This window comes from Chlamydotis macqueenii, chromosome 1 (genome assembly GCF_036417535.1).
Source record: "Chlamydotis macqueenii isolate bChlMac1 chromosome 1, bChlMac1.mat, whole genome shotgun sequence".
Lineage (NCBI taxonomy): Eukaryota > Metazoa > Chordata > Aves > Otidiformes > Otididae > Chlamydotis > Chlamydotis macqueenii.
In genome coordinates, this window is record NC_141556.1 from 63770024 (window position 1) to 63794255 (window position 24232).

The 24232-nt window shown below is 43.4% G+C and overlaps 1 protein-coding gene across 4 annotated transcripts; it reads right to left on the reverse strand.

Moving 5' to 3' along the window:
• Nucleotides 1-24217, reverse strand: SLC37A3 (solute carrier family 37 member 3). Of its 4 annotated transcripts, none has more exons than XM_086754716.1 (15): nucleotides 24093-24217; nucleotides 20460-20635; nucleotides 19372-19486; nucleotides 16806-16898; nucleotides 16217-16297; nucleotides 14853-14998; nucleotides 14150-14246; nucleotides 12972-13056; nucleotides 11720-11901; nucleotides 9288-9429; nucleotides 7944-8045; nucleotides 6294-6341; nucleotides 5180-5331; nucleotides 3373-3438; nucleotides 1-2511 (listed from the first exon to the last, which is right to left on the reverse strand). In XM_086754716.1, the coding sequence occupies exons 2-15, from the start codon at nucleotides 20558-20560 to the stop codon at nucleotides 2419-2421; spliced, it is 1503 nt and encodes a 500-aa protein (XP_086610842.1). In that variant the 5' UTR covers nucleotides 20561-20635; nucleotides 24093-24217; the 3' UTR covers nucleotides 1-2418. The 4 variants fall into 4 exon arrangements, with proteins under 4 accessions (XP_086610842.1, XP_086610820.1, XP_086610835.1 ...); XM_086754694.1 differs by having other exon boundaries at nucleotides 16214-16297; XM_086754709.1 differs by lacking the exon at nucleotides 24093-24217 and adding an exon at nucleotides 23850-24010 and having other exon boundaries at nucleotides 16214-16297.
• Nucleotides 24218-24232: the final 15 nt, after the last annotated feature.

Below are 24232 nucleotides of genomic sequence, written 5' to 3' on the forward strand. Positions count from 1 at the left end.
TCAAGTCAAAGTAAGTTTATTCATACAAGATCAGTTTGGACATGACGAGTTTGAAAACCTTTCTCCATCTGAGCACCTTGAGGAAATACGCAGAACCAGAAATCCAGGACAACAACAAACAAAAAAACCCCTGAAGTCACAGGCATGCCTAGCTAATTGAGGGTGGCCTCAAAGCACCGCCGCACACTTACATGCGAGCTGCTGGGCAGCTTGTGTTCGCAGCGCTCACAACACATCTGACACTTCTCAAGAGGGGACAGAAATGTTTACAGGAAACCATTTGTTACAGGGGCCTGCCTCTCCTCCCCCCCGGCCCCAGCGACGTCCCTTTCCCACCCCACCTTTCATCAGAAGTTTATCTAGCGCCCAGACGGCCGGCCAAAAAGCTCATCCAGGTTGGAATTTGAAACCACAGATTCTCAGACACCGCGGCTGGGGCAAACGGTGCCGCCATCAATTTTAGAACTAAATTTCAAGGAGTTTTGATTCTATTTGTACAGGGGCTAATGAGTAGCTTGGGATGTGAACACTAACCCCAGGGCATAATTCTGAGAACAGGATGATAGATTCTCAGTCTCCTGCTCTAATTATAGCAGCAAAAATTGGAATGGGAATGAGAAGAGACAAGAACAGGATTCAGGTCCCTCATCAGCTTAACTGCATCGTTTTCCCAAGTACTGAAATTTTCTGAAGGTTAGCAAAAAATGAAAGAATCACCTCCACCGAGAAAGAAGGAGACTCTCAAAAAAAAAAAAAAAAAAAAAAGAAATTTATATATATATAATGGAGCAACAGTTTCACAGTAAGCAAAGCTGTGCACAGAGCCGTCACTGCAGAAGCAGCAATCACCAAGCAACCGTTCCATACAGTAAAACCGTAAGGCACTAATAATGTTCTTCTCATTACAATCAACACATGACTAAAAATTGACATTCATAAATTTAAAAAAAAAAGTCACTGTACATTTTACAAAGGCAACTTTTCCCATTAAAAAGTTTCAAATTTTCAGCTCCAAGAATTTTCCTGCCCCCTATCCAGGCATCGCTGACTAGTTAGATGGAGTGTTTGATCAGAAGTTCTGCTGGTTAATACATACTTACTGCAATGAAACATCCCAAAGCATAAGCAGAAAACAATCTGTCGAGAAGTTACTTGACAATTCCATCAACATCACCAACAAACGTTAGAGGTGTCAGTCAGTCACCGCAGTACTGCGGAATACTCAAGTATCACCACACTAAGTGCAGTCACGTGTTCATAGTGTTGATTTGCATCTACCTTTCTCTTCAAGATACAACTCGAGCTTTAAAACCCTGGAGCGTGAGGTCCCCTACGCAGCCATAGGCAGAGGAGCACGGGGGAAGACAGCAGCACTTGCTCATTGATGCAATTCCACGAGTACGTTTCAGTCCCTCTCTGGAAGCCCATGTCCACGAGCAGCAAGGTCCCTTAAATTCCTTTAATTACGTTCTGGTTCTCCTTTGTTGGAGATGAGCAATTGCTCAATGACTATGAAATCAGTGACACCAGCTTCCTTCAGAGGGTCACCTGACAGTCCCATTTTGGTCAGTATTAATCAGAGTTCAAATAACAAAGCAGTAGTGAAAGTACTTGTATCCCATTACTGATCCCCAAAGCCATTCAAGGATCCTTTAGACACAAAGGATCTATTAAGGCTTATTCTCAGAGATCACTGTAAAGTATTGCACACTATTTGTCTGCTTAAATAGTTAAAAACTGAAATCTCATTTCCTAGAGATTAGTAATAATATTATTATTATTAAAAAACGCTAAAAACAAATATGGAGGTAACTCCTCCATGTGAATCTACTGGAATATGTGACAGTTAAAAGCAAGGGATAGCAGAGGTCTGTCTGCGCAGAGATTTAGCAACAGCATTTTTTAAACAATTGGACAGCGCAAATTCCAAATAACCATTTCTGCCCTTTCTAAAAGCTAAAGTGATCGTAAATTTAGACTAGCCATGAAATGCACTGTATGATTTCCCTGGCACAACAGAGCATCAAAATTCATTGCAAGACAACCTCTCCACTGTCAGTTTTAAACAGTTGACCTTTGGTCAGGACGTCCAGAAATAAATAAGAAAGGGTATAGCAGTGAGACCACCCAACAGAAGACCCAAGTGTGACTGCTAACATGGAAGGGTCTGGTAGGCCGGGACAATCCGTCAGTCCCGGCGATTGTCTAGCTTAGGTCAGCAGCTCCACGATGCAGGTGCTCTCAGGACGGGTATTTGGTACTTCACTATTGAGCTCGCAAAGGCAGGTCAATCGGGTCTTGCAGAGCCATTTTGAATTAGTCCAAACCTAGAGGATGTAAGAAACAAGTCTCCCAGAGTTTTGATTGGTGTCCCAGCTGTCAGGTCTGTACAACAGTCCTTCCAGAGGCGAGCAGAAGTCACTCAGCCAGCATTCGCAGGTGTCGCTCATGCAGAAGCAATTTGATCTCTCTCACTATTAATGGTGAAATGAACAGGACTGTTGAGCTTGTCTGTGAAAAGAAGCATATCCAGGACAATTAGCACAAAGTAACCATAGCTGCAGCCATCCTGTGCTCCAGTGTGCATTCAGAGCCTCCCCAGAAAGATACAGGCTAAGAGAAGCAACAATGAAGTGGCACAGCAGATGGAAGGACTGAGTGGGCAGGAAAGCTCGTACAATTTCAGCTGTCATGATCTTCTCTTCATAAAGAAGATGAGCTCTTCACCTGCTTAATGGCCTTCCTCCTGGCCACTTCTACTGCTTATGAAAGTGGCCTTTTCCCTTGCCAGCACAGATGTAAAAACAATTCCTGGCACCTCCAGCAGGGAAGAACGGGTGAATTGTACAGCATTCACCACTGTGGCAATGCTGAGGAGATCAGGGCCTGAATGGTCTTCTCCCTCAGTATTATACAAGGGCAAAGCATTTTCATTTTAGTTTCAAGATCCTCATCACTCCTTCCACTAATCCTCATGGGATAACAAACAAGAAGCTTAACTCCAGCTCCCTGCAAATATTAAGAACTACATATCATGGAGTTGAAAGAAGAAAAAGTCCTGCATTGGAAGTCAGTCAGGTGGTATGAGCCTTAGGAAATACATACAGGTATTTTAAGGCAAATATTTTTGTGCCTCTGACACAATCTCAGTTCCTGTTGGCCAATGTGACTTTAAAAGAACCAAAATGAATCTAGTTGATTTAGACACCCCGAGGCCAAGGCACACCATAGACCACTTTGAGAATGGCATCAGAGTTCGCAGCTGCTGTAGAAACAGATCGCATGTCTAAGTCACAATTTTCAGGTTCTCACAAAACCTTTCTATTGCAAATTGAACTTTGATACAGAATTTTTAAAAAGGAGATTTCTTACCATTAGAATAAAGAAATAGAAGACCCACATCCATCCCAGGTTCTCCTGTATCAAAGACACTAGATACTAAAAAGAAAGGGGTGAAAAAAAAAATATTCAAACTGTGAAGATAAGCATGACTTTCAGGCATCACTCTTTAATTTTCTAGAATTTTGGGGCTGTTCACACTCCATACAGAGCTGCTCACAAAACCTTCCAGCTGATCTTTTCCTGTCAGAAGAGATGACTCAGGACAGCAGCCTTTCTGTATAAAACCCACAGTCTCAGCAAAGCAGAGATACCATCCTGAAGCTTTACAGTAACTCCTAGCAGCATAAAGACAGAACAAAACTACAGTTTCAAAGGGTGACAAATTGACTCTGCTGAATACAAGGTTTTTGCACAGAACACTGGGCCGTAAGTGGATGTAAGTACTCTCAGAAGAACTAAAAGCTCTAGAATGGCTTCTAAATTACACAGGACAAATTTTCAAGAGCTGTGCAACCACTAACTACTTAACCCTTCATTGCAGGCAAGACACTTGAGACTACAGTCTGTTCTGAACTGCATCCCAGTTCAATAGGACTACACAGGCTACAAAAGAAAATGTAGATTCGCAGATTTATATTCGGATGCTGTACAAGGGCCTCCCTTCTTCACTACTGGGTGTATTAGCACAAAACTGGATCTGAATTTCTAACATGTTCATTGTGCATTTGCTGTTATTCACACACCCCCAGAATGACATCATGGTTGTCTCTGTGGAAATAAATGCCATGTTAGAATGGGAGGCAGGTGGAATTTTTCAGAAATAAAGACTGAATTTTTATGATGACGTAAGTTTGAATGGTATGTGTGGGGGAAGACAGAAACACTGTAGACAATGCAAGAAGAACATTGAGTGAAACAGTACACTTTAAGATACCCACAAAATACTTGTAATTTTTCATGTTTAATGGAGCTAAGTGGCATCTTTCCTACGAAACAGAGACTGAATGATTGTATTTATCAGGCAATCAATGGCAAGTACAAACCCAAATCCCTTTCCCGAAAATAAACTTTTATGCCTTGCCTGCATCCTTGGTATTTTACCAGCACTAGAGGATGTCTGGAATAGAACTGGCTCCAATCTTTCTACTAAATGCTTTCCTCCCCAAAGCAACACTGTGTTCTTCCACATAGTTAACGCTTGTATTTGAGAAGAAAAAATGTCCCCAGTGGGCACACTGTCAGCTTCCTTTTCGGCAACAGTCTAGTCTTCAGACGCCTGGCAACATACTGTAAGGGCTATCAAAGCAAGTGGTGCTGGATTTACAAGGTGTAAAAAACATCCATAGATAAAAGGGGGAACCACGAATAAGAGCAAATGTTAAATTACTTTATAAACACTATAACACTCATAATAGGTATTCTAATTTTACTCTGTTATACAGGTAAACTTTTCTGTAAGCAAAGGTTTTGCTATTACCTTTGAACAAAAGAATCCCAAACAAATTTCAAAATATTTTATTTCCACTCTTTGTGAAGCTGACCTTGAATTGCTTTATGGAGTTCAGGATATGGAAGTCTCTAAAATCCATTTGAATTATGAAAGTCATAACATTAGCACTAAAAATACTTAATTTAGTTCTTAATTAAATTGCTTCCACTGGAAGCTTAAAATATATATGTTCCCTTGATTGTTTCTTAAATATTTTTTTTAAAAAAGCAGCCCTCTCTTTCTTTCTCTCTCCATACAGCTTTGCACTGAGGAATGAGCTAACATCTTTAACCATAGCAGACTCTTTGCCTCCTTCCCCAGACCTTTATTTTCCTTTGGTAGCCTCACCTGGCCCACTGCAGCACCAATACTGCCAGTTCCATCCACAATTCCTGTGACTGTCGCCAGAGCCTCGCTGCTGCCTTTCACCAGATCCTGACGCCCCAGGTCAGCAGAAATTGCAGAACTGATCATGTTAGAAGGGCCTCCGATGAAAAAACCTGGAAGTGCCAAGAAAACAGCCTTTGTGCAAAACAAGCATGAGGATAGATTCTCATCAGATCATCTTCAGATTTTTCTACCATGCAAAGCTCAGGGAAATGATTAAGTCTAGGGACAGTGATCAGTCTAACTGTAGGTAGAAGTGTACCCTCACAGCTGAAGCATACGGTCACAGCACACCTTGCGTACCTGGAGTACGCACACAGAAACTGCCAACAAGCACATTTTCATCCAAGAGTAAGAACGAGGTAATTAGCTGTGGCACACTCCGTGAGAAGAGTCAGGACACACCAAACTGAATACAAAAAGCTACTTTTGAACAGCATGCATATACAAACCCTCAACACGAAGCAGATTTTGACACGTTTCTACTTTGGAGCAGTGTACCCCCATGCTACTGCCTCAGTCTCCAGGGACTGGTGAGGAAGATGGAAGCAGGGGGAAAAAATGCAAGAGGATAGAGAGCTCTGAAGTAGGAGTGTTTGAATAGAAAGGCTCTATTCATGCAGGCTAATCTTAATTCCATAACACAGCATAGCACGTCTGGTAGCACACAAAGCTTATGATCTCTCACAGTACACAGGGCATTTGGGGCTCTGACAAACACTCTCAAATTTGAGCTGCAGCTCATGACTTTGCCATATATACACTTCCTCAGATACCAGATCACTGCTAGGTATTTTGGCCTAAATCCATCCTCATCATACTGAGCCAAGGCAGTTCAGTTCCAAGCCATTATTCCATATAGTCTCTATTCTATACCTCCCTCTGTAAGGCTGTTTTTCCTACAGCTGTATTCCAAAAGTAACAGAAACTGGGCCCCAGCTTTTACTCTTTCTGCAAAATCAGCAGAGATGGCAATATACACAAATGTGTTACCACCACCTGAGACTCGTGTTACTGATTTTTCTGCAGCGTAGATATATGTCTACTAGCATAACAGTGGCATTTAATAAGATACCTGTAATTGTCATGATGACAGCATTGACAGGTTTGCTGTTCGGAGAACCTGCAACAGAAAGACCAGATGAGTGTACATAAAACAAACGAACTTGAGAAGGTCACTTATTTAAGACCAGAAAGAAGCAAGAAAACATCCAGTTTGAACTGCCTGCTCAATTAGCTACAAAGTGACAACAATAACTTCTATTTGGATAGAGACTTCTACAGAGATCAGTCTTACTGCAAAGGCATTTAGAGACTAAAGACCCAGAAGTTTCCCGACAGCACTTTACAGTAGAAAAGTCACCTTTGCCGTTAAAATTTTGGGCCCTGTTTCAATATCAGGTTTGCCTGGCTCTGAGTTACAGCTCTTGTTATGACTCTTTCTATGACACAGAGCTTGCATTTACCCTCCTTGAAAGCCCATTTGAATAGTAAGAGAATCTTCCCTCTGTCTCTCTGGAAAAGTTAGACAACTCAGTCTCTCCCACTATGAAGTATTCAGCACTTGAATCACCCTTCCACTTGTTCTGAATTTTCCAAAATATTTTTTAAAATACAGAGATTAGATCTGGAGGTAGTAATCCAGCAACTGCCTAAACAATGCTGCCCAATAAAGTAGAAAATGCAAACCCCCATATCCTCACTCTTCCTTACAAAGCCATGCTTGGGTATCTACAGGTTCTGCTTGCCTTTCCAGGAACAGCATCGTACTGTGTACACGCACCTGGTTTTCCACTACAATCTGTCAGTGCTTTTCAGACACTGTTTTCCCTGACACCTCACTTCCAGGCATCACCTGAAGAAGCCTACAAAACTCCACCGAACTCCAAACTCAATCCTTGCTATTTAATGATTACACCTTATTGACCTTACTTTGAGACTGTCTGAGTTAGCCAGCATGCTTGTGAAAGACACATTTGTCTGTTCGTGTCCAGCTCTGGCAGGGATTTCTGTCCACAGATCTCAAAGTGCTCTGTAAAGCCAGTCTGTATCACCACCCCATTTTGGAGGAAGACACAGAGAAGCGAAATGACATCCCAGTGAGTTAAAGCACTCTGGTGCCACAGGACACCGTGTCTGAAGACATAAAACCATTAGCCTTAGAAGAGCTTCACAGATGTTTCACAGAAATGAGATCTGTCTGTCTTATACTCAGTTTTCCTGACAAACTCCTTTCAAGAACCAATCACTGAGATGTATATCTATTATAAAAGAGGCAGAAACTCTTAAATTTCACGACTTACAGAAGCGTAAGTGGTGAAGTCTAAGAGCTTCAGTCTCTTTGTAGTGTATATATATTCCGGCACAGATCTGTCCCCAGATTCTCTTTCCTCTTACTGCAGGGATGCACCTGAGACTTTCCTGCTCAGTTGTAGCGTTGATACAACGACAAAGCCAAAAATCTCACTGATACTGGAGAAGGATCAACACCATAACACACCAGTACAGGGAAATCCAGCCCCTCAGATAATTCTTTTCCACCTCATTAACCAGAGAACAGATTTCTTTCTGTGCAGTGCCACACTTAAGGCAAAATAGACCAAAAGGCACCATCCTGATTCAGAAGCATTTTCAAGACTAGAAAACATAATTAGAGCTGTGCTCTAGTTCTCTCTAAGAAGTACCAAATGAACCTCTTATCACTGTGCAGCAAAAGCATACTCACGGCTGTATCCAAAAAGAGAGCCTACAGCAAAGAGCAGGCTAATTGCTAGCACTGGGGCTCGCTTCTGTAGCACATCAGAAATTAAGCCCTGGATAGTACCACCTGCAAAAAAAAACCAAAACAAGAACAAAAAACAAATCATCAGGCGCAGGATGCTGACACCTTGAACAAAAGTCATTTCACCAAGTGCAGTGGCCTCTTGCCTTCTCATCACTATGCATTCTCTCTAAAATCCTAAAAACTAAGTTTCTTGCCCTTACTGCCTCAGACACAGAGACAACAGTAAAGTTAAGTGGCTCAGAGAGAGCAGGGAAAACTACTTATACTGCTTTCCCAGGAATTTATTACTTCTTTCTTTCTGGCATGCAACCAGCCAATGCTCCTGCTTTCCTTTTCCTTCCCCTATAGCACCATTAGAGTTCTAGGATCACCACAACTCTGGATGTAAGCAAGCTTAACATTGTGGTTGGTTTCTTTAACAGCAAGAGCAGGAAAAGGCAGTTCTTTTTCACAGGGAAAGCATTAGCACACAGGGGCCTCACACTCCCTGCGGCCTCACCTACTTAGGATAGGGGCAACTACTTGCAACAAATGCTGATAAAAATCACCTTATGTATCATTGCAACCTCTGTAGGAACTGCTCTGCTGGTAAAAACCAGAACATTGAGAAAGCCTAACATAGAAAAAGCCACAGAGGCAAAAAAACTGACCCTGAACAGACCAAAACAAGGATGTCTATTCTCGGAAAGCTAACTGGACAAGGTAATAAAGCAAGAAACTGAGCACAGGAGAGTAGAAGTCTAAACACAGGTACAATATGTTCTTTATTCTGGAGGAACAGGGTCAGATTTTGCAGTCAGCAGAAACAAGTGCAATTACATTTTATTTCTGAACATAACACAGTTGTGCCTGCTCTGCTGAAATCTGCACCAAGTCTGCTCTTAAAAATACAGGACAGAAGGGACAGTACAGAACGCAGTAGGTCCAGATCTAAACTCTCCCTCAAGGGTCCCTGTCAGAACAGAAGTAGCAAGCAGCAGGGACACCATTTTGTACACAGCACTTTTTAAGAAATCCTAGTGAATAAAGAAAAATGCCCGCTGGGAGTAATGTCCAAGAATATGACAGCGCCCTTTAATTTATATGTAAACTCTTTATGGTGCTCACATACTCCATGTTTTGGAAAAAACGGCCAAGCAGCAACATACATAACTAGACTTCTCATATATTCAGCAAACAGCTAGATCCCACTGAGTACAACTGCTCTGAGCTGCATTCACCGTCTTTCATTTTCAAGTGCTAGCAAGGCAACTGCAGGAAGATGTCATTCACTTGCTCACTCACCTATGATTCCTCCCACATCATACCAAATTGAGAGCTGGTCAGCTTCTGCTTCTTTCCATCCAAAGTTGTTGCTGAGGTAGAAGGGCAGCCAGAAGAAGAAGGAGTAATTCACTAGTTTCAAGCAGGCATAGGCCAAAGAGTACTGGAACACAGAGAGAGCCAGCAAGCAATTAGGACTTGAGAAATACAAACAGCATTTCTGCTTCTTCCCATAAAGCTCTACATCCAGCTAAAGCTTTCAGGGGGAAGTGCTTCTGCATTTCACATAAGAAGGCAGCATCATGAAAGCTTAACGCTGAACATCAAAGGGAACCCAGGAATACAAAAATCACTGTCAAGAGGGTTATTTTCTTTTCACTGAATGCAACGGGTTAAAACACTTTCAGTGTAATCTTGAGAGGAAATGACACCAGGCTTCAAAAAATGAAGGAAATTTAGTTGACCTTCTGAACAGAAGGGAGCCAACCATGTGACATGAAACAAGCTTGAGACTTAAGTCATCTGTGCATCATGCTGAGAAAAGTTATGTGCAGTAGCTCCTCTGTGCTATCTTTTGCTGCTCAGAAGGGCTCCTCTGCTTACAGCACCAGAAGAGAAAGCTTTGTTCATGATCCCCAGGCAGGTATTCCAGGACACAAGATTAAAGGTCTGGCCAAAGCTAAGCACGTACTTCCAAACCCAAGAGCTGAGCCAATCTCCTGCTTTTGGCTGCTGGGCTCAAGTTCTCCTTAGCTAGCAGATCTCCTCCTTTAGAGCTTTCACGTGTGTGGCAAAGATTTGTTCTCTGGGATTGCTGGCCCAGCATGCAGAGGGACAAGGCACGCTATTTCAGTAAGGCCTCCTGATAAACAGTGACACGGTAGTTCAAGGAACCCATATTTGAAGAGGTAAACAAGGATGAAGGCAGAAAAAACAACCTGTTAGAATCACAGCTTTTGAGATTTTATGTATATGGACATACTTGTCCTTGAATTTCAAAAAGAAGATCTTTTTACATATTAAACTCCACAAAATCATCTCTTCTGAATGTATATTAATAGATACATCCTTTTTAGCTGTGTTATTAATGCTTTTTCACTCTTACAGGACACAAACTAATCTCCACCATATATGTAAGACAAGGATGTTTGGTAGAGTTCTCATGCCTCTGTGTATGAAAAGTGCACTGTACGAAGCAATATTTATTCCAACATGCTTAGAAACTGTCTACCAGGTTGTCTGAGTGATTAAACGTTGAATGTATAAAGGCTCAGGGGAAAGCTGTCTGTACTAAAACTCTTCCACCGTATCACTCAGCAGGAAAAGAGAGGAACTAAAGAAAAGAATATGTCAAATACAGTCTTTGTAGAATCTTGACAAGGCTTCAGAGGTTCTCTCGGTGATCTGACAGTGTCCTGGTTTGTTTGGGCACTGATCTGACATCAGATAAAACTCAAACTCCAAGGTGCTCATGTTGCTGGGTTAACGCACAGAACACATCCTCAAAATTCCACATACAGAAACAGCGACATCAGTTGTACAGGATCTCCTTATGTTCTGGGCAATGAAAAAAAGTCACACCAACTGAGGCAGCCTCCACCACTAAGAAATTTTGCCTAAAAATTCTTTGTACATCAGCCCATTCTTAGTATCACCAAAACAGAGATGGAGATTATACAGCATTCAGTCATATTAGGAAAGACCTGAAGATGGGTATGTTTTCTTTTGCCATTCTTCAGTCGAGGTCTTAACAATAGAACTGTGGTTGTCCAGCACTCTAAACACTTATAATCCACCCATCCCTTCTAGATTTTGTGTTGCTTTAATCAAAACAACCAGCCGCTTTACTCATTAAGGGTCTCTGACAACACTGTCCACTCAGTAGATCTGCCTCATGATCAAATCCAGACAGTTTACACTGTATTACTGAGCCAACCACCCGGCCCCCTTTCTTGTAGTGGTTCTAGTATTCAGGGGGCACACAGCCTGCTGACACAGAAAGTTAACATTGTTTTTTAATGGCAGGTTCATTTTTCAGCTGAACCAAATCCATGAACTGGGCAAAACTGCTGATGCAGAAGTGTAAGTTCTCACACAAAGGACAGGATGAGGATATGTGAAAACTGCATCACCAGGCCTCACTTCCAGTTGTTTATTTAAAAAACTGCCTACTTTGCCACGTGTTACATCATGCTGATTAAGGCTTTTCAGGCCAGCTATCTGCTTTAAGGCAACTAAAAAGCAAAAAATCAAACCCCAATATCAGTGTCACAGAGTTCTGTGTGATGTTCTTATGTCACCTATGCCAGCTGAAGTCAAATGTCACCAACTACAACACGTGGTCAACATATTAACAGTGATGTCAAAAAATGCTGACAACACAGAGTCAGCTTTATGTTGAACAACATAAGAAGTCAGGTCTCACTCAAGAATCTGCGTGTAGTATTACTCACCAGTACTACACCGGGAAGGCAACAAGCCTGAAAAAAGCCAATGGCCTTTGGCTGGTTATCAGTGTCAGTTGCTTGAATAGAGTAATTCTGGTCATCATCATCCGCATCATCATCGCCCATTAAAGGCCTGTTGGCATCTTCCTCCACAACGCCGTCTTCATCCGCTCCAAGCTCAGGGAGGCCTAAGTTTTACAAGGGATATGCAACAGGAAAAACGGACCACAGCCTGCTCACCCTCTCCCCACTCTAAAGCTATGCTCGCTTCTTTTAAGCAATTCTGCCTTCTAGCAGTTCCCTTGCTCTCCCATACCTCCATCCTCCTTTGGCTTAGAAACTCTTCTAGATGGTGTTCTGCAGTGTCGCCAGTTTTTACCCTTTGTCTTCTAGCGCTCTTGAAAGTATTCTGTCTGATCCTGGCGCCGGCTTTGTCTGTTCTGAGTGTCTGGCCATTAGTTGGAAGACACAACAAATTAGTGCATTTTTCCCCCCTTATTTAGTGGTTGGGATCCTCGGACCTGGCTCCTGGATACCACTTCCCTTGAGTGTGGAGGCTGAATGTACCAGCAACTACTCAGACAGCTGCTGCCTGTTAACGCTTCCGCTGGAACGGAAGGCCTAGGAACTGCACTGCACTTTCTGGGCTGCTGAGTGCTCTTATGAGCACTCTTTATGGTAGCTTTAGAGCTACCAACTTTATAGCCTTTGCAGGCACCTGGGAAACCTCCTCCATGGCCCTGTCAAAGCCCAAGAGTTCTTTTGTTTTCCTGTTACGCTTTGGCTTGCCTATGGTCCCTCTCAGAGAAGATCTTATCCAACTCAAGAGCTATTTAACCAGCTGCAGGAGCCCTGCAGATTAAAAGTACTTCCCTTAACTGCACAGTTAAGGCTTGCCATGGTTTTCTCCTACAATAGCCAGTTATCAGTTTGCCTACTGTTTCTTTTAAAAAAAACCTGATTTTCCAGGAGAAAAAAAACCTGATAATTAGGCACATCCTAATGGAGATATTAGAGCCAGGCTGTTTTACTCTGCTTTTTAAAATACCCAGACCCTATACACATGATGCACGTGACATTTAGTGTCATCTTGGTGAGTAAAGCATTTGCTCCATTAAATACACTAAAGTGCGACCCCTTTTTCTAAGAGCCCTGAGGATATGTGCTGTCAGAAGGAGCGGTACTTTTAGTACTACATGGAAAGCTGCAGATCTGCTTTCCATGAAGGGACTGAAATGCTACAGCCCTCTTTACTTACCCACTTCCTTCGGTGATGTCAGGAGCCCAAAGAAGACAATGACTCCTCCAGCAAACTGTACTGAGGCAGTCACCAGGAAAGCATACTGGAGATAAATAAAAGGTTACTTTTAAAACACTTTCAGTCACATAGGCTTCCCTGACTAATGAGGGTTTCTTTACATTCCAACCTTGTCAGAGAGTAAACACAGCTACAACTCAGACTACATCCATAAAACTCAGAAACAAGTGATCTCTGCATCTCCTGAACACACTCAACTCTATCTAGGCTAAAAGACCACACTGAAAGAGCTGTTCTAGTGTGCTGAGGTGACAGCAGTGAGGAAGGAGCTCACCCAGCACAACCACAGATCAGCTGTATTGAAACAGACTGCTCAAAGAAGGGTCAAACACCAAATTCAGACCAGGTTGCTCAGGGCTTTGTTCAATCAGGTCCTGAAATCTTCCAAAGACAGATCCTCCAGGCTCTGGCGTCTTGTTCCAATGCTTAACTTCATAGTGAAAGAGTTTTCCAAACATCCAGTTGGAACCATCCTTGCTTCACTTTATACCCACTGTTTTTTAGGTCTCTCACCATACAACGCAGGAAAGAGCCTGGCTCTGGTTTCCCAGCAACCTTCTCACAGGCTTTGGAAGGCTGCTATTTGGTACCCTAAGCCTCCTCATTTCCAGAGTGACAAGCTCAGCTCTGTTAGCCTGTTCTCACAGGTCACACACTGCAAGACGTGCTGGTTCACTTACATTCCCTGTATTCAACTGCCTGCCTGCTGCATTACAGCAACGTAGTGCGTGCCTGGCCTCTTCCCAGTTATAGAAGCTATGCCTCCATGCCTGTGAGAACCTAACCACTATTCAGCAGCAGTGACTTCAGTTAGGTGAGAACCTGCTCTGAAGAGCATTTCAAGCTACCCAAATCAGAAGAGGGTATACTATGACAGTAGGGCTCTTCAATAACATCAGTCCCATTTACAGAGAAGTCTCGGGCTCACTTCTCCCAACTTGGAAGGATCAGGAAAGGAATACCCTTTCTATTCTGCCTGTTGCTTGCTACCACAGAATTCAGAAAGATGAAGCTGGACACTCTGAGCCTGTTATCTCTCAGAGACAGGATAAGAAACTAGACTCTCCTAGTCCAATCAGACATGCAGTCCTAGCTAGAAGGCAGAAAGCGACACCTACCTCATAGCCGTATTTGAGAACACAGGAGGCAAGGAATGCCCCGAGAATATTTCCCACAGATGCACAGGCACTCCAGAGTCCAAACACAAAACCTCTCCTGCAGAAGGGGAAGAAAATTTGAAAAAGGCAATGCGAGGAAAGGTAACATTAGGATCAAGACAAAGATATAATATTCGAGTGAACTTTAACTTATTCATAAGTTACAGCATTCTCCCAGTCCACTTCAAAGAGACTCAAAGGTCACTTAAAACAAAAACACAGAATAACTTGGGGGTACCAACTAGATAAGCAGGGAATGTTTTATCCTGAACACCTGTGTTATAGCAGAGGTGAGCTGGCTAGAGCTCATCTGTAGTAACCCAAAGTGACAGAGTTGAACCTACAATGACTCAGATTCCATTTGGTCTCTTCAATGGTCAAGTAGACAGAAATAGGTTTTTCCAGTGGCACGAAAAGTCATATTCAGCCACTTTGCACTACAGAATTTCTGAAGTTTGAACCTGTGCCTTTAACACATACAATTGTGTTCATACTAACCTGGGCTTCAGGGAAAAGAAAAAAAAAATAGTAACAAGTATGGCATATTTCATCCCACATAACTTTAATTCTGACCTAACAGTTGGCCTTTTTGGTTTAAGACTTTCAGCTCAATCTGCTACTCAGCAGGTCAGATAAGTGAGTCACTGAAGGAAACTCAACTTACCCAGCTTTTCCAAACCAATTGCCCATGACAGCAACCACACAGGGCCAACCAGTGGACTGCAGCAAGCCGTTCACAACCCAGAGACAGCAGTAGAACCACTTGTTGTAGAAATGCAACCATTCTGTGAGCGTGCCAAAGAAGAATACCTAGAGAGGATAGGGGAAAAAAAAAAACAAAAAAAAACAACAGAGAAGAAACCCTGAGCTACTGCTAAAATCCAGGCAGGAGTAGGGTCCTAAAAAAGAAATAACATTTCAGGGAGAAAGTCCCCCGCAATGGCCAGGCCACAGCCATGCCTGGCATTGTTTAAGAAAAAGCTCAGAGCTGATAGCACCCTCTGCTGAGCCACCACAGCACTGACTCCAGAGCCCAAACAACTCCAGGAACAAATGTGCCGTCGTAGCACTTGCACTCCAAAAGACTCATATCTTCCTAAACAGCACGGTTATAACAGGAGAGGAGAAGAAAGAGACAATACTTCCAGTAAAAACATCAAAAACACAGTAGCCTCTTGATCTGCTTTTGTACTGACATCTGAATCCACATGGCTCTATGCAAACACAAAACCATCAGCAGTCATTTATCTTAGCAAAATTTAACATAAATACTACAGCCAGATCTCAAATTTCTAAGAGCCCTAACCCAAACTAGCCAAAATAAACACACTTTGTGGCACACTGTGCTTGATGCATGTTTGTAGTCACGTGTTTGCAGAATGCAATAGGCCACAGTGGGGTTGTAGCCACTGGGTAAATCAAGAGCACTCCACACATTTTACCACTACTTTAATAACCAGAAAACCACAATGAGACAAAACTGATTCACACTTATCTGCAATGGCTTGAAGCTGAAGAATCCTTTTGTTTTAAGCAGACATTCTTTTATGATACACGCCCTCTCAGCAATTACGAAACAAGTAAACGAATGCTTAGTATTGTTAGCACGTCCTTTAAGAAGGGAGCAAAAATTGCGTTTAGAAGCAAAAGCCTTGATGACAACATACGTGGGCTGGGAGAACAGTTATAATACAAAACAGTCCCAAAGAGACCAAATACAACAATCTTGTACAAAAGCTGCTCATCAAGCCTCCAGACAGTGCCTCAAACTTAGGAATTTCCTTTTGACACAGCATCCATAAATAGACATTTCAGGAAGAGGTGAGTCATTTCATGTAGCTCTAAGCTTGGGACAATGGAATAAGCGCATCCAGGACAAAGTTTCACACGCAGACTTTTGAGACCACTGAGGTACAGCTACAGATCATGCGCAGATTCACACAGCCTCTTCTCCCTTAAAGTAAAACTTTATCCAAAAGTCCTAAGAGAGAGATTTCTAAATCACACTAGTATGTTCTGACTTACCACCAGAGCAGAGGAACACATGCCAAAAGACAAAACCCAGCGTAAGTTCAGGCGATCCCCAACTATGCCACTGACAAAGAGACCCTAAGAACAAAACAGAGCATTAAATAAAGCCACAAGATTTGCACCTGTCATCTGCAAGAACTAAAATGACATAGAAGGGTCAAGCTGACCCAAATGACGTTGTTATATGAACTTACAACTTGACTCTAACTACTTCTTCTGCCACCAAAGAAACTCTGCTCACTAAATTGTGTTGTTCATTAATTTTTTTTATTTTAAAAAATTTCAGCTGAGAACTCTTGGAGAGCTGGAACTAGCCCTTCCACCCACTGGTGACAGGGTGTGAGAAATTCTGAAGTGACAGTATTTCTCTTGCATTTGTTAACAAGCATTTTTACATGAGGGACAGGCATGGGCAGAAATAACAGAAATCAAAGGAAAAAAAGTTGCTCCTGAACTAAGCTTTTTAACTGCATGAGTACTAGGCAAGTCCAAGAAGAAGATTCTGTTCATTCCCCCCCAATGTGGGTGTGATCATCCCAATAAGATTTAAATCAAAGCTTACCAGCTTTTGGTTAGTTTTACTCACCACAGCATAGGAAAACAAGAAGATAGTGTCCAGTGTCCCCAAGAACAGAGTTGCTTCTTCTGCATTTGGAAATAAATGGTTGCTGTTCCAGAGCTACAGAGAGAAAATTTTAACAGCTAAATAGGAAGAGGCATAGCTCATTCTACTGTTTTTTGATGGAAACTCCAACTCTAAAGCAGAACAGCATCTGGCCCCAGCAACCTCACATTCCTCCAACACTTTAATTATCAAATCAAGAACAATTCTGGCACTATCTACTGCAGAAAATGTCCACGGACACTTTGTTTCACTTCTAAAGGTCAAGCTAGCAAAGCAGAAATAAGAAATGCTCGTTCCACCTGGATCAAGACAAATGACTGGCAAAACAAACCCTACTTCTAACAAGCATGCAGCTGTTACACAGCTTCTTACACAGAAACGCTGATGAGCATCTTAATGAATAATACAATAAAGCCATATTCTGTTTTATGTGCAGCGTCTCTTCCGTACTTATCTTGCTGTCTTCACTAAATGAATAATTCCCTTAAAGTATTTGTGGCAGCAATCATAGTAAGAAATAACAGAACACAAACAGAAAAGAAACAACACAAAAGGAACAAGGGCAAGAAATAGACTGGTTGTAAACTATTTACAATGAACTCCAGTCAGTAATGTTGTTATTTTTTGTGCTTACCCTGAGTTTCATTTTACTTTCAGCATGATCAAAAAAAGAGAAGAAGACTCAACTGTCCTCAAACTAAGATTAGTGACACCAACTGAAAACAGCAAGCTTTGAGGATGACAAAGAACGAATAAAGTTAATCAGGACAAAGTTTTCTTCCTTCCCAACTATACCCCCGTTAGAAAACAAACAAATAAACCCAATCCAAACCTGACCTAGGGATGCATCTAACTCAAATATCATCAGTTTTAGTTTGATTCCACCTGTCCAGACAACACTAACTACACATCCACTTAGTTTAAAAGTCATAACACCAGTAAAGCCTATCGACCTATCTTCTGCCTAAGTCTCATGTGTCCAAAAAAAAACTAATAAAGTCCTTCAAAAATACTTTTTGCCACTTCAGGCCACTAATACCTACTTATACCAGTAGCCTACAACTTTTAACCAGAGATCCCTGGAGGTTCACAAGCTATTAAGAATCTTAGAAAGATAAGAGAATCAAATATTTTGTCATTAGGCTTAAATTCATTAAACAACCTCCAGAGGACTCACAAGTCTTTAAAGGCTGAAAAGTATAGATCCAAGTTGTCCTTCTAATAAAATCATACTAAGGCCTACTCACAAAACAACAGCAAAACATTTTGATACACTTTAAAAAAAAAAGTATAAAAATTAAGAACAACTATAGTTAATAGAAATATCAAAGTTCAAAACTGATAGCATGTGACTTCTCTGTTCATGTCATTAATCTGTTCTCTCAATTTCCCAAAACCCGCTTTACTGTTAACTAATGTAACCTAAACTGATACCAAAAGGACCATTTTGACCATTTTTCTTGATCAGACACATACACCTCAACACCTGGCAAACACTAAATCATCTACATAAAAAAAAAAAAAAAAAAGAAAAAACCTTCCAAAATATACTAGTTGTTTAAATGTCAGTTAAGGAACTAAATATAAGCACCTTGTAGTTCATTTTAGTATCCCCGAGATGCTCACTCCTTTTTGCCATACCACAAAATCTTTCTACAGAAAGTCAGCATTTACCACCCCTCAGTCAAACATTCCAATAACTGATGATTTCTAATGCAGACAATACCCAAGCAGCTGACTTGGATCTCCCTGCTCTCATAGATCTCATAGCCTGCAACCAAGCTGCTAATGTAAGATTTCTTCCACTTCTCAAAAAGCATCGGGACAAACCACTGCTAAAAAAAAGCATGCACCTAAAAGGACTGGGTAGGAGCCAGGAGGTAGTTCTTATATTCCCATTTGTGAGGTGCAAGCAGTATACAACATTTTCTGCAAGCAAACACTGCCAAAACTCCCACCACTTTCACTGAAACTAGGATTTTACAGACAAGGGGTACTAGATGTTCAGCATTTTTGGAAATCAGACCTTTTAGATGCAAGACAACATGTCATTCTTCAGTATCAATTTAGTATAAGCAGCTAGCGCTTTCAAATCACTTTCTTCTCTCCTGCTTCGGTGATACTTTCAACAGGGTGGCAGCAGCAGCACCGCTACAGACAGCGTATTACAGAGATCTCTAAGTCCATTAACTGCTCTTGTTTATTGTCTCCAACTCTTCAGAGGTAGGATCCCTCTTCCATCCTCCTCCCCCACCTCTATGCCACTGCCTACTACAGAGACTCTCCTAAGGTCCTCATTTCCATTGGAACACTAACTTCTTCAGAAGCTTCTCTCCGGAGACTACCAGGAGAGAGTTCCCCATCACCTGATTAACCAGAAAACTGCAATTCAGACACCTGAGGTTCCCACGCACATTCTGAGAAGTCTCCCTGATGGACACTAAAAGGGGCTTCCTCAGCACCACAAGCTCAGCATACTGGAAGTCAGCCATCTTTCTTTGCGCTTGCCTATTCCTCATGTCCTTACCTCATATGGCCGGAGCTCAGGTGCTGTGCTGTTTAGGCAGGAGGGAGTCCATTGGTTGGAAATGCTGACTTTGACATTACTGAATGTCTTTCTGGAAGCATGCAGCAGGGAATAACTGCCAGAAAACAAACAAGCACAGGTTGGCCAAATCTTCTCCAGAAGTCAAGTGGGAAAGAGTGGGACTCAAAAATACAGATACATGCTGTCTAAGCAGGCAGAATAGCAGAGAACTGGCAGTTTTGGAGATAGTCAGTACCAGGAATCCCCAGATTATGGGCAGACACATTGATTTCAGTGGGGAGTTTTGAAAGAGAGCCTTGACTGGAGAGGACTTCCTCTTTTATTTTTCAAAAGAGGAAGTGACTGTGCAACAACAATTAGGTAACTCGGAAAAAAAGGAAAAAAAAACCACAAAGAGAAAAGAGAAGAACTAATCTGGCTAACCACCATTACAAGTGCTCTTCCAGAGGCAGATTAGGTATCAGCAGCAGTATTGCTGTGAGATCAAAGGACATCAGCGAGGCAAAGCTTGTAAGGTGAGGCAGTATGGTATTCCAGCTCTTGTCAGATGGTGTAACAGACAAGCTTTCGACAAACAAATCTAGCAGACTTTCAGATATGAAGCTGTGACCTCCCTGTTCTAGAGGCCTGTCCACTCTCTGTAAATAGTACTTTCAGAAGAGAAGAGGACCCCAGAAGTAATGCCAGCATGTTCCATCAGTCAGAACAGGCATTAAATGAGTTCTGAGCATCAGGGTTTGCTTCCTTCCTCTTTGCAGCTAGTTCCTCCCCACACCCACTCACATTCTGCTTTCTGCAACAGACTGCTGCTGGCTTGGCACAGTCAGCCTCACCTTTGGTGCAAGCCCTGTTTGTGGCTGGATTCCCCAGGGACACAGCACACTAAGCTCCACTACTGCATGACTCCCAGACCAGTTGGTATTATTAGTTTTTAAGTTTGTTTTCAAAACTCATAGACAAAGATTAACACCATTTCCCTACCCCCACTCTCCTTCTCTGGACATGCCGCCCCCTCCCCAAAATCAGTGAGATGAAGATTTCTCTGTGCAGAGATACACTCAACCTACCTGAAGAAGGTCAGCAGGAACACAACAATATGATGGTGGGTGCAATGGGACACAAGGCCTCTGTTTGCAGGCTGCCTCGGTAAGCTTCCAGGCACAGCCATCCTCCTGGCAGCCCTAACCCTGCTCCTGCCCTTGGCCACAAAGGCTGGATGGTGCTTAGGTCATTTTTCTTCTCACTTAAACAGAAGAAGGTGGAAAGGGAGGAAAGAAGAAAACATACTTGAATTAAAACACAAACATGAAATACAGCTGTGTTCCCTAAACAGCTGGAATTCCTCAGGAACAACTCTATGCCATTCCTCCCAAATTTGTTTCACATCTCTACCCATCTCATCACCTGTACATTTCTTGACATCTTCTGTGCCCAGAAATGTCTTTTAACTCCCATTCTCCCAGTACTCTCATGGTTATCCTCCAACTCACCTCTCTTTTTGTTCCCTTCCTAACAGATGCCACTTTGGTGCCCATCATCAAAGGAGCTCCCCCAGGATCTACCAGCTTCCAGTGTTCCCACGTTAAAGACCATTCTGCACTTTTTTGGTGCAGGTTTTGGATCTAACCACCTCTTCAAGATCTCATTGAAAAAATATACCCAAGAGTGGACTCGCACAGCTGGAACCAGGAAAGTAACTGTGAGGACAGCGCTGAAATCCAACAGCTAGACTCCCTGCCTATTCATTGACCAGCCCAACATCATAGCTCCATCTCTCACTAACTCAGTAGCACAGCATGTACCTAAACTTCTAGATACAGATATCAGAACTGAGGAAAGGCTATCATAGATGCACAGTTTCTTAGTGCTGGCTCACTCTCTCAGCTGGCATAGCTGAGGAGTTGTTTCTGCAAACTGAGTCTGTGAAACAACCCCGCTGGGCAATGAAGGGACTCTCTCCACGTGTCCCTTTTGTTTTCGAGGCTGAGATCTTTTCAGGCAGCTTTCCTTGCCACAGCTCACAAAGCAGCTACACAAACACTCGCGCCTGTGCAACCGAGAGAGCAGTGTAGAGAAAGATACGCTGTATACTGATGTTGCTGCTCAAGGCAGAACTTGATTCTGTTCAGGCTAGCTGGCCTAAGACAGACCAATCAGTTGGCGCGAGCTGCGCTTTCAAGAGACATTCAAACAGAACATACTTTCTGAATGCTGAGGAAAGGTAAAATAACCTACCACCTCTGTTCCCTCAAAGAATCAGAGCTGAAATAAGACAGAAAAATGCCTTTGTGTTCTTTCATATCCACAGGTGCTTTTTGTAATGATTCGCAAGTCCGACAGAAGACTTTCCAAGTTCGGCTTCATAACCTCCCTTGGAGAAATCAGAAGTCATTGCCCAGACTCCCTCTTATATAAATTTCTGGCTCCTGCTAAAAAGCCAGTATTTCACTGAGGCTTTTTGTTCTTCCTCCAAATAACTTTTAAAGGATTCATCAAGACAACTTTTGCCATAAGTAGTCTTCCTTTCCTGTTCTCTCTACGATGATTTGTGCCTGACCCACAAACAGATGCCAGTCGCTACTGGATACGTTAACCATTACAGAAACTGAAGCCATATCTGACCTCAAAACAGAGTACAGCATGGAGATCCTCTGCATAACATGGATCCAGCTATTGCACCTTTGATACACTGGAGTCACGTTTATCCTATGCCACACTTTAATCTCATCCAGGACATGCAGCAAGTCTATGCAAGATCTGAGACCATCTGCATCTACGTAGCCCAGGTGCAGCTAAATCACGCTCTCATTCCCCCAGCTAGCACAGAACACCTACGTGTGCCAGCACCTTCTCGTAGGGACATGCTTCTAGACTGCTTGGGTTCACCTACAGCTAGAGCTGTGGGAAGGCAAGGGTAGCCCTGGAAGAGCCAAATTCACACGTAGTCTTGATAGGACCTCCACCTAAGGTCCCTGACCATTTCTCAATGTCAGTGAACTCAGCACCTAGACAAGTATCACATAGCGCTACTCCCTGTTGGGCAGCAGTAAAACTGCTCAGGGCTGTTGTCCACACAAGCTGCATGAAGAAGAGAAAGGAACCCAAGGCACTCCAATTTCCGAGCACCACAGTCCTTACAGGCCCCCGAATCATGTGGTCTGTTGGTCAGACACAAGAGCTTGTTCTCCTTACCTTCCTCGCCTTCCCCTCCCACTCAGCAACAGCAGATAACAGAGTTCTCCTGAGGAAAGCAAAACACTGCCAGTTGTGCAATGCTGCGGGAAAAGTTCCTTCAGCGAGTAATCAGTTCACAGCCCAAAGCACAAGATTTACTACTTGCTTCATGTCAACATATGCAAATACAGAACTTATCTGTAAAAGATACCGAGTCTTTTTAAAGCGAAGAGCTGGTTTTGACCTTAAAGTCACCTATTTTTTTTAATAGCATTTACTACTGAAATTATCTGTTCCTCAGAACTTTTTTCAATCTCAGCTAGATTTCCAGAAGACCACCTTCTGGCACAGGATGACACTTTTCACTTATTTACAGTGAATTTACAGGGACTACAAAAGATCTTCTTTTCCCTTTTTTTCTTTCTTCACCCTGTCCTTTTTATATCCAAAACTGGCATTCTCCATAGGCTAGAAGAGTATGCAAGCAGTTCATCCTTAAAAATTAGTCTTCTAACTATTCTGAGAACACCACATTAAATGTGTAGTGGAAGGGAAGCACAAACTGGGAGGCAAGATAAACCACAGAAACCAAGGCAGTGAAGCACAAGCCTTCAAGAAAGGAAGAAGTCTGCTTTTAGGGAGTTAGACTGCCTTGTCTGCTTGTTGAGCACTATTTACCTTCAGCTAACCAATATTTTGAAGAAGCTTTTGTTAAGCTTTCTGCATTCTCCTTTATCCCTTCCCTTAAGGTCAAAATAAGACACATTAAGTTTAAAATAAACTTCCTTAACACCACACCGCTATCCTCCAAAGTTGGCAGGAAAGACCAGAATTAACATTCCTGGGACATCCAAAGTGCAAACCAAACAAACAAACAATTTTTTTTTGTTTTTTTTTTTTTTTTTTTAAAAAGCAACATGCTCCTTCATGCCATTTTTGCAGAGGGAAGAAAAGAGGCACAAAGCCAGCCCCACACGGAGCCCTTCGCAGCCACCACAGACAGACCGCCTGACGCCCGAGAGCCCCGGCTGGGCGCCGTTGGGGAGGAAAAGGGTCTCCCCCCGCCGAGCACCGAGTGGGCCCGAGCACAGCCAGGCCGGCTGCGGAGGCCACGGGCCGGCGAGCCGCCCGCCCCCGGTAACCCAGGGCCAGCGGTACAGGCCTGGCCCAGCCCAGAGGCCGCACGCCGGCCGGCGGGCACCGCTCACCTGAGGGGGGCTGCAGCGCCGGCCCCGCACCCTGCCGCGCCCCACCATGCCGCTCGGCCGTGCCGGTTCCCTCACCGAAACGGATGATGAGGACGCGGCTCTCCCCGCCCTCAGCCGACCCCCGCCCGGGTCCCGGCGCAGGGACCCCGGCGGCCACGTCCTCAGCGCGCCGGGCGGGGCGAGGAACCGAGCCGGTAACAGGAGGGCACGCACCGGCCCCCCCGCAACCGTTAGCCCACCTCGGCCGTTAAACCGCCACCCCACACCCTGTGTCGTCGTCCCCCCCCCGCAAGGAGAAAACCACCCACCCCCGCGTACCGGGCCCGGCCAGCACGGCCCTCAGGAAGTCAGGGGGAGGCAGCGGCTCTTCCGGCGGGAGGGGCCCGCGGGTAGGGCGGGAGCTGTAGTCCGGGCAGGAAGGGCTCTGCCCCCGGGCCCCTCGCCCGCCTCCCCTTCTA

Coding starts and splice junctions, on each gene's coding strand:
- SLC37A3 (XM_086754694.1), bottom strand. CDS start 20,560: ATGGCTGTGCCTGGAAGCTTACCGAGGCAGCCTGCAAACAGAGGCCTT. Junction 14,247..14,852: donor AATTGGTTTGGAAAAGCTGG/GTAAGTTGAGTT, acceptor CCCCTTCTGCAG/GAGAGGTTTTGTGTTTGGAC. Junction 11,902..12,971: donor GACATCACCGAAGGAAGTGG/GTAAGTAAAGAG, acceptor TGTAAAACTTAG/GCCTCCCTGAGCTTGGAGCG.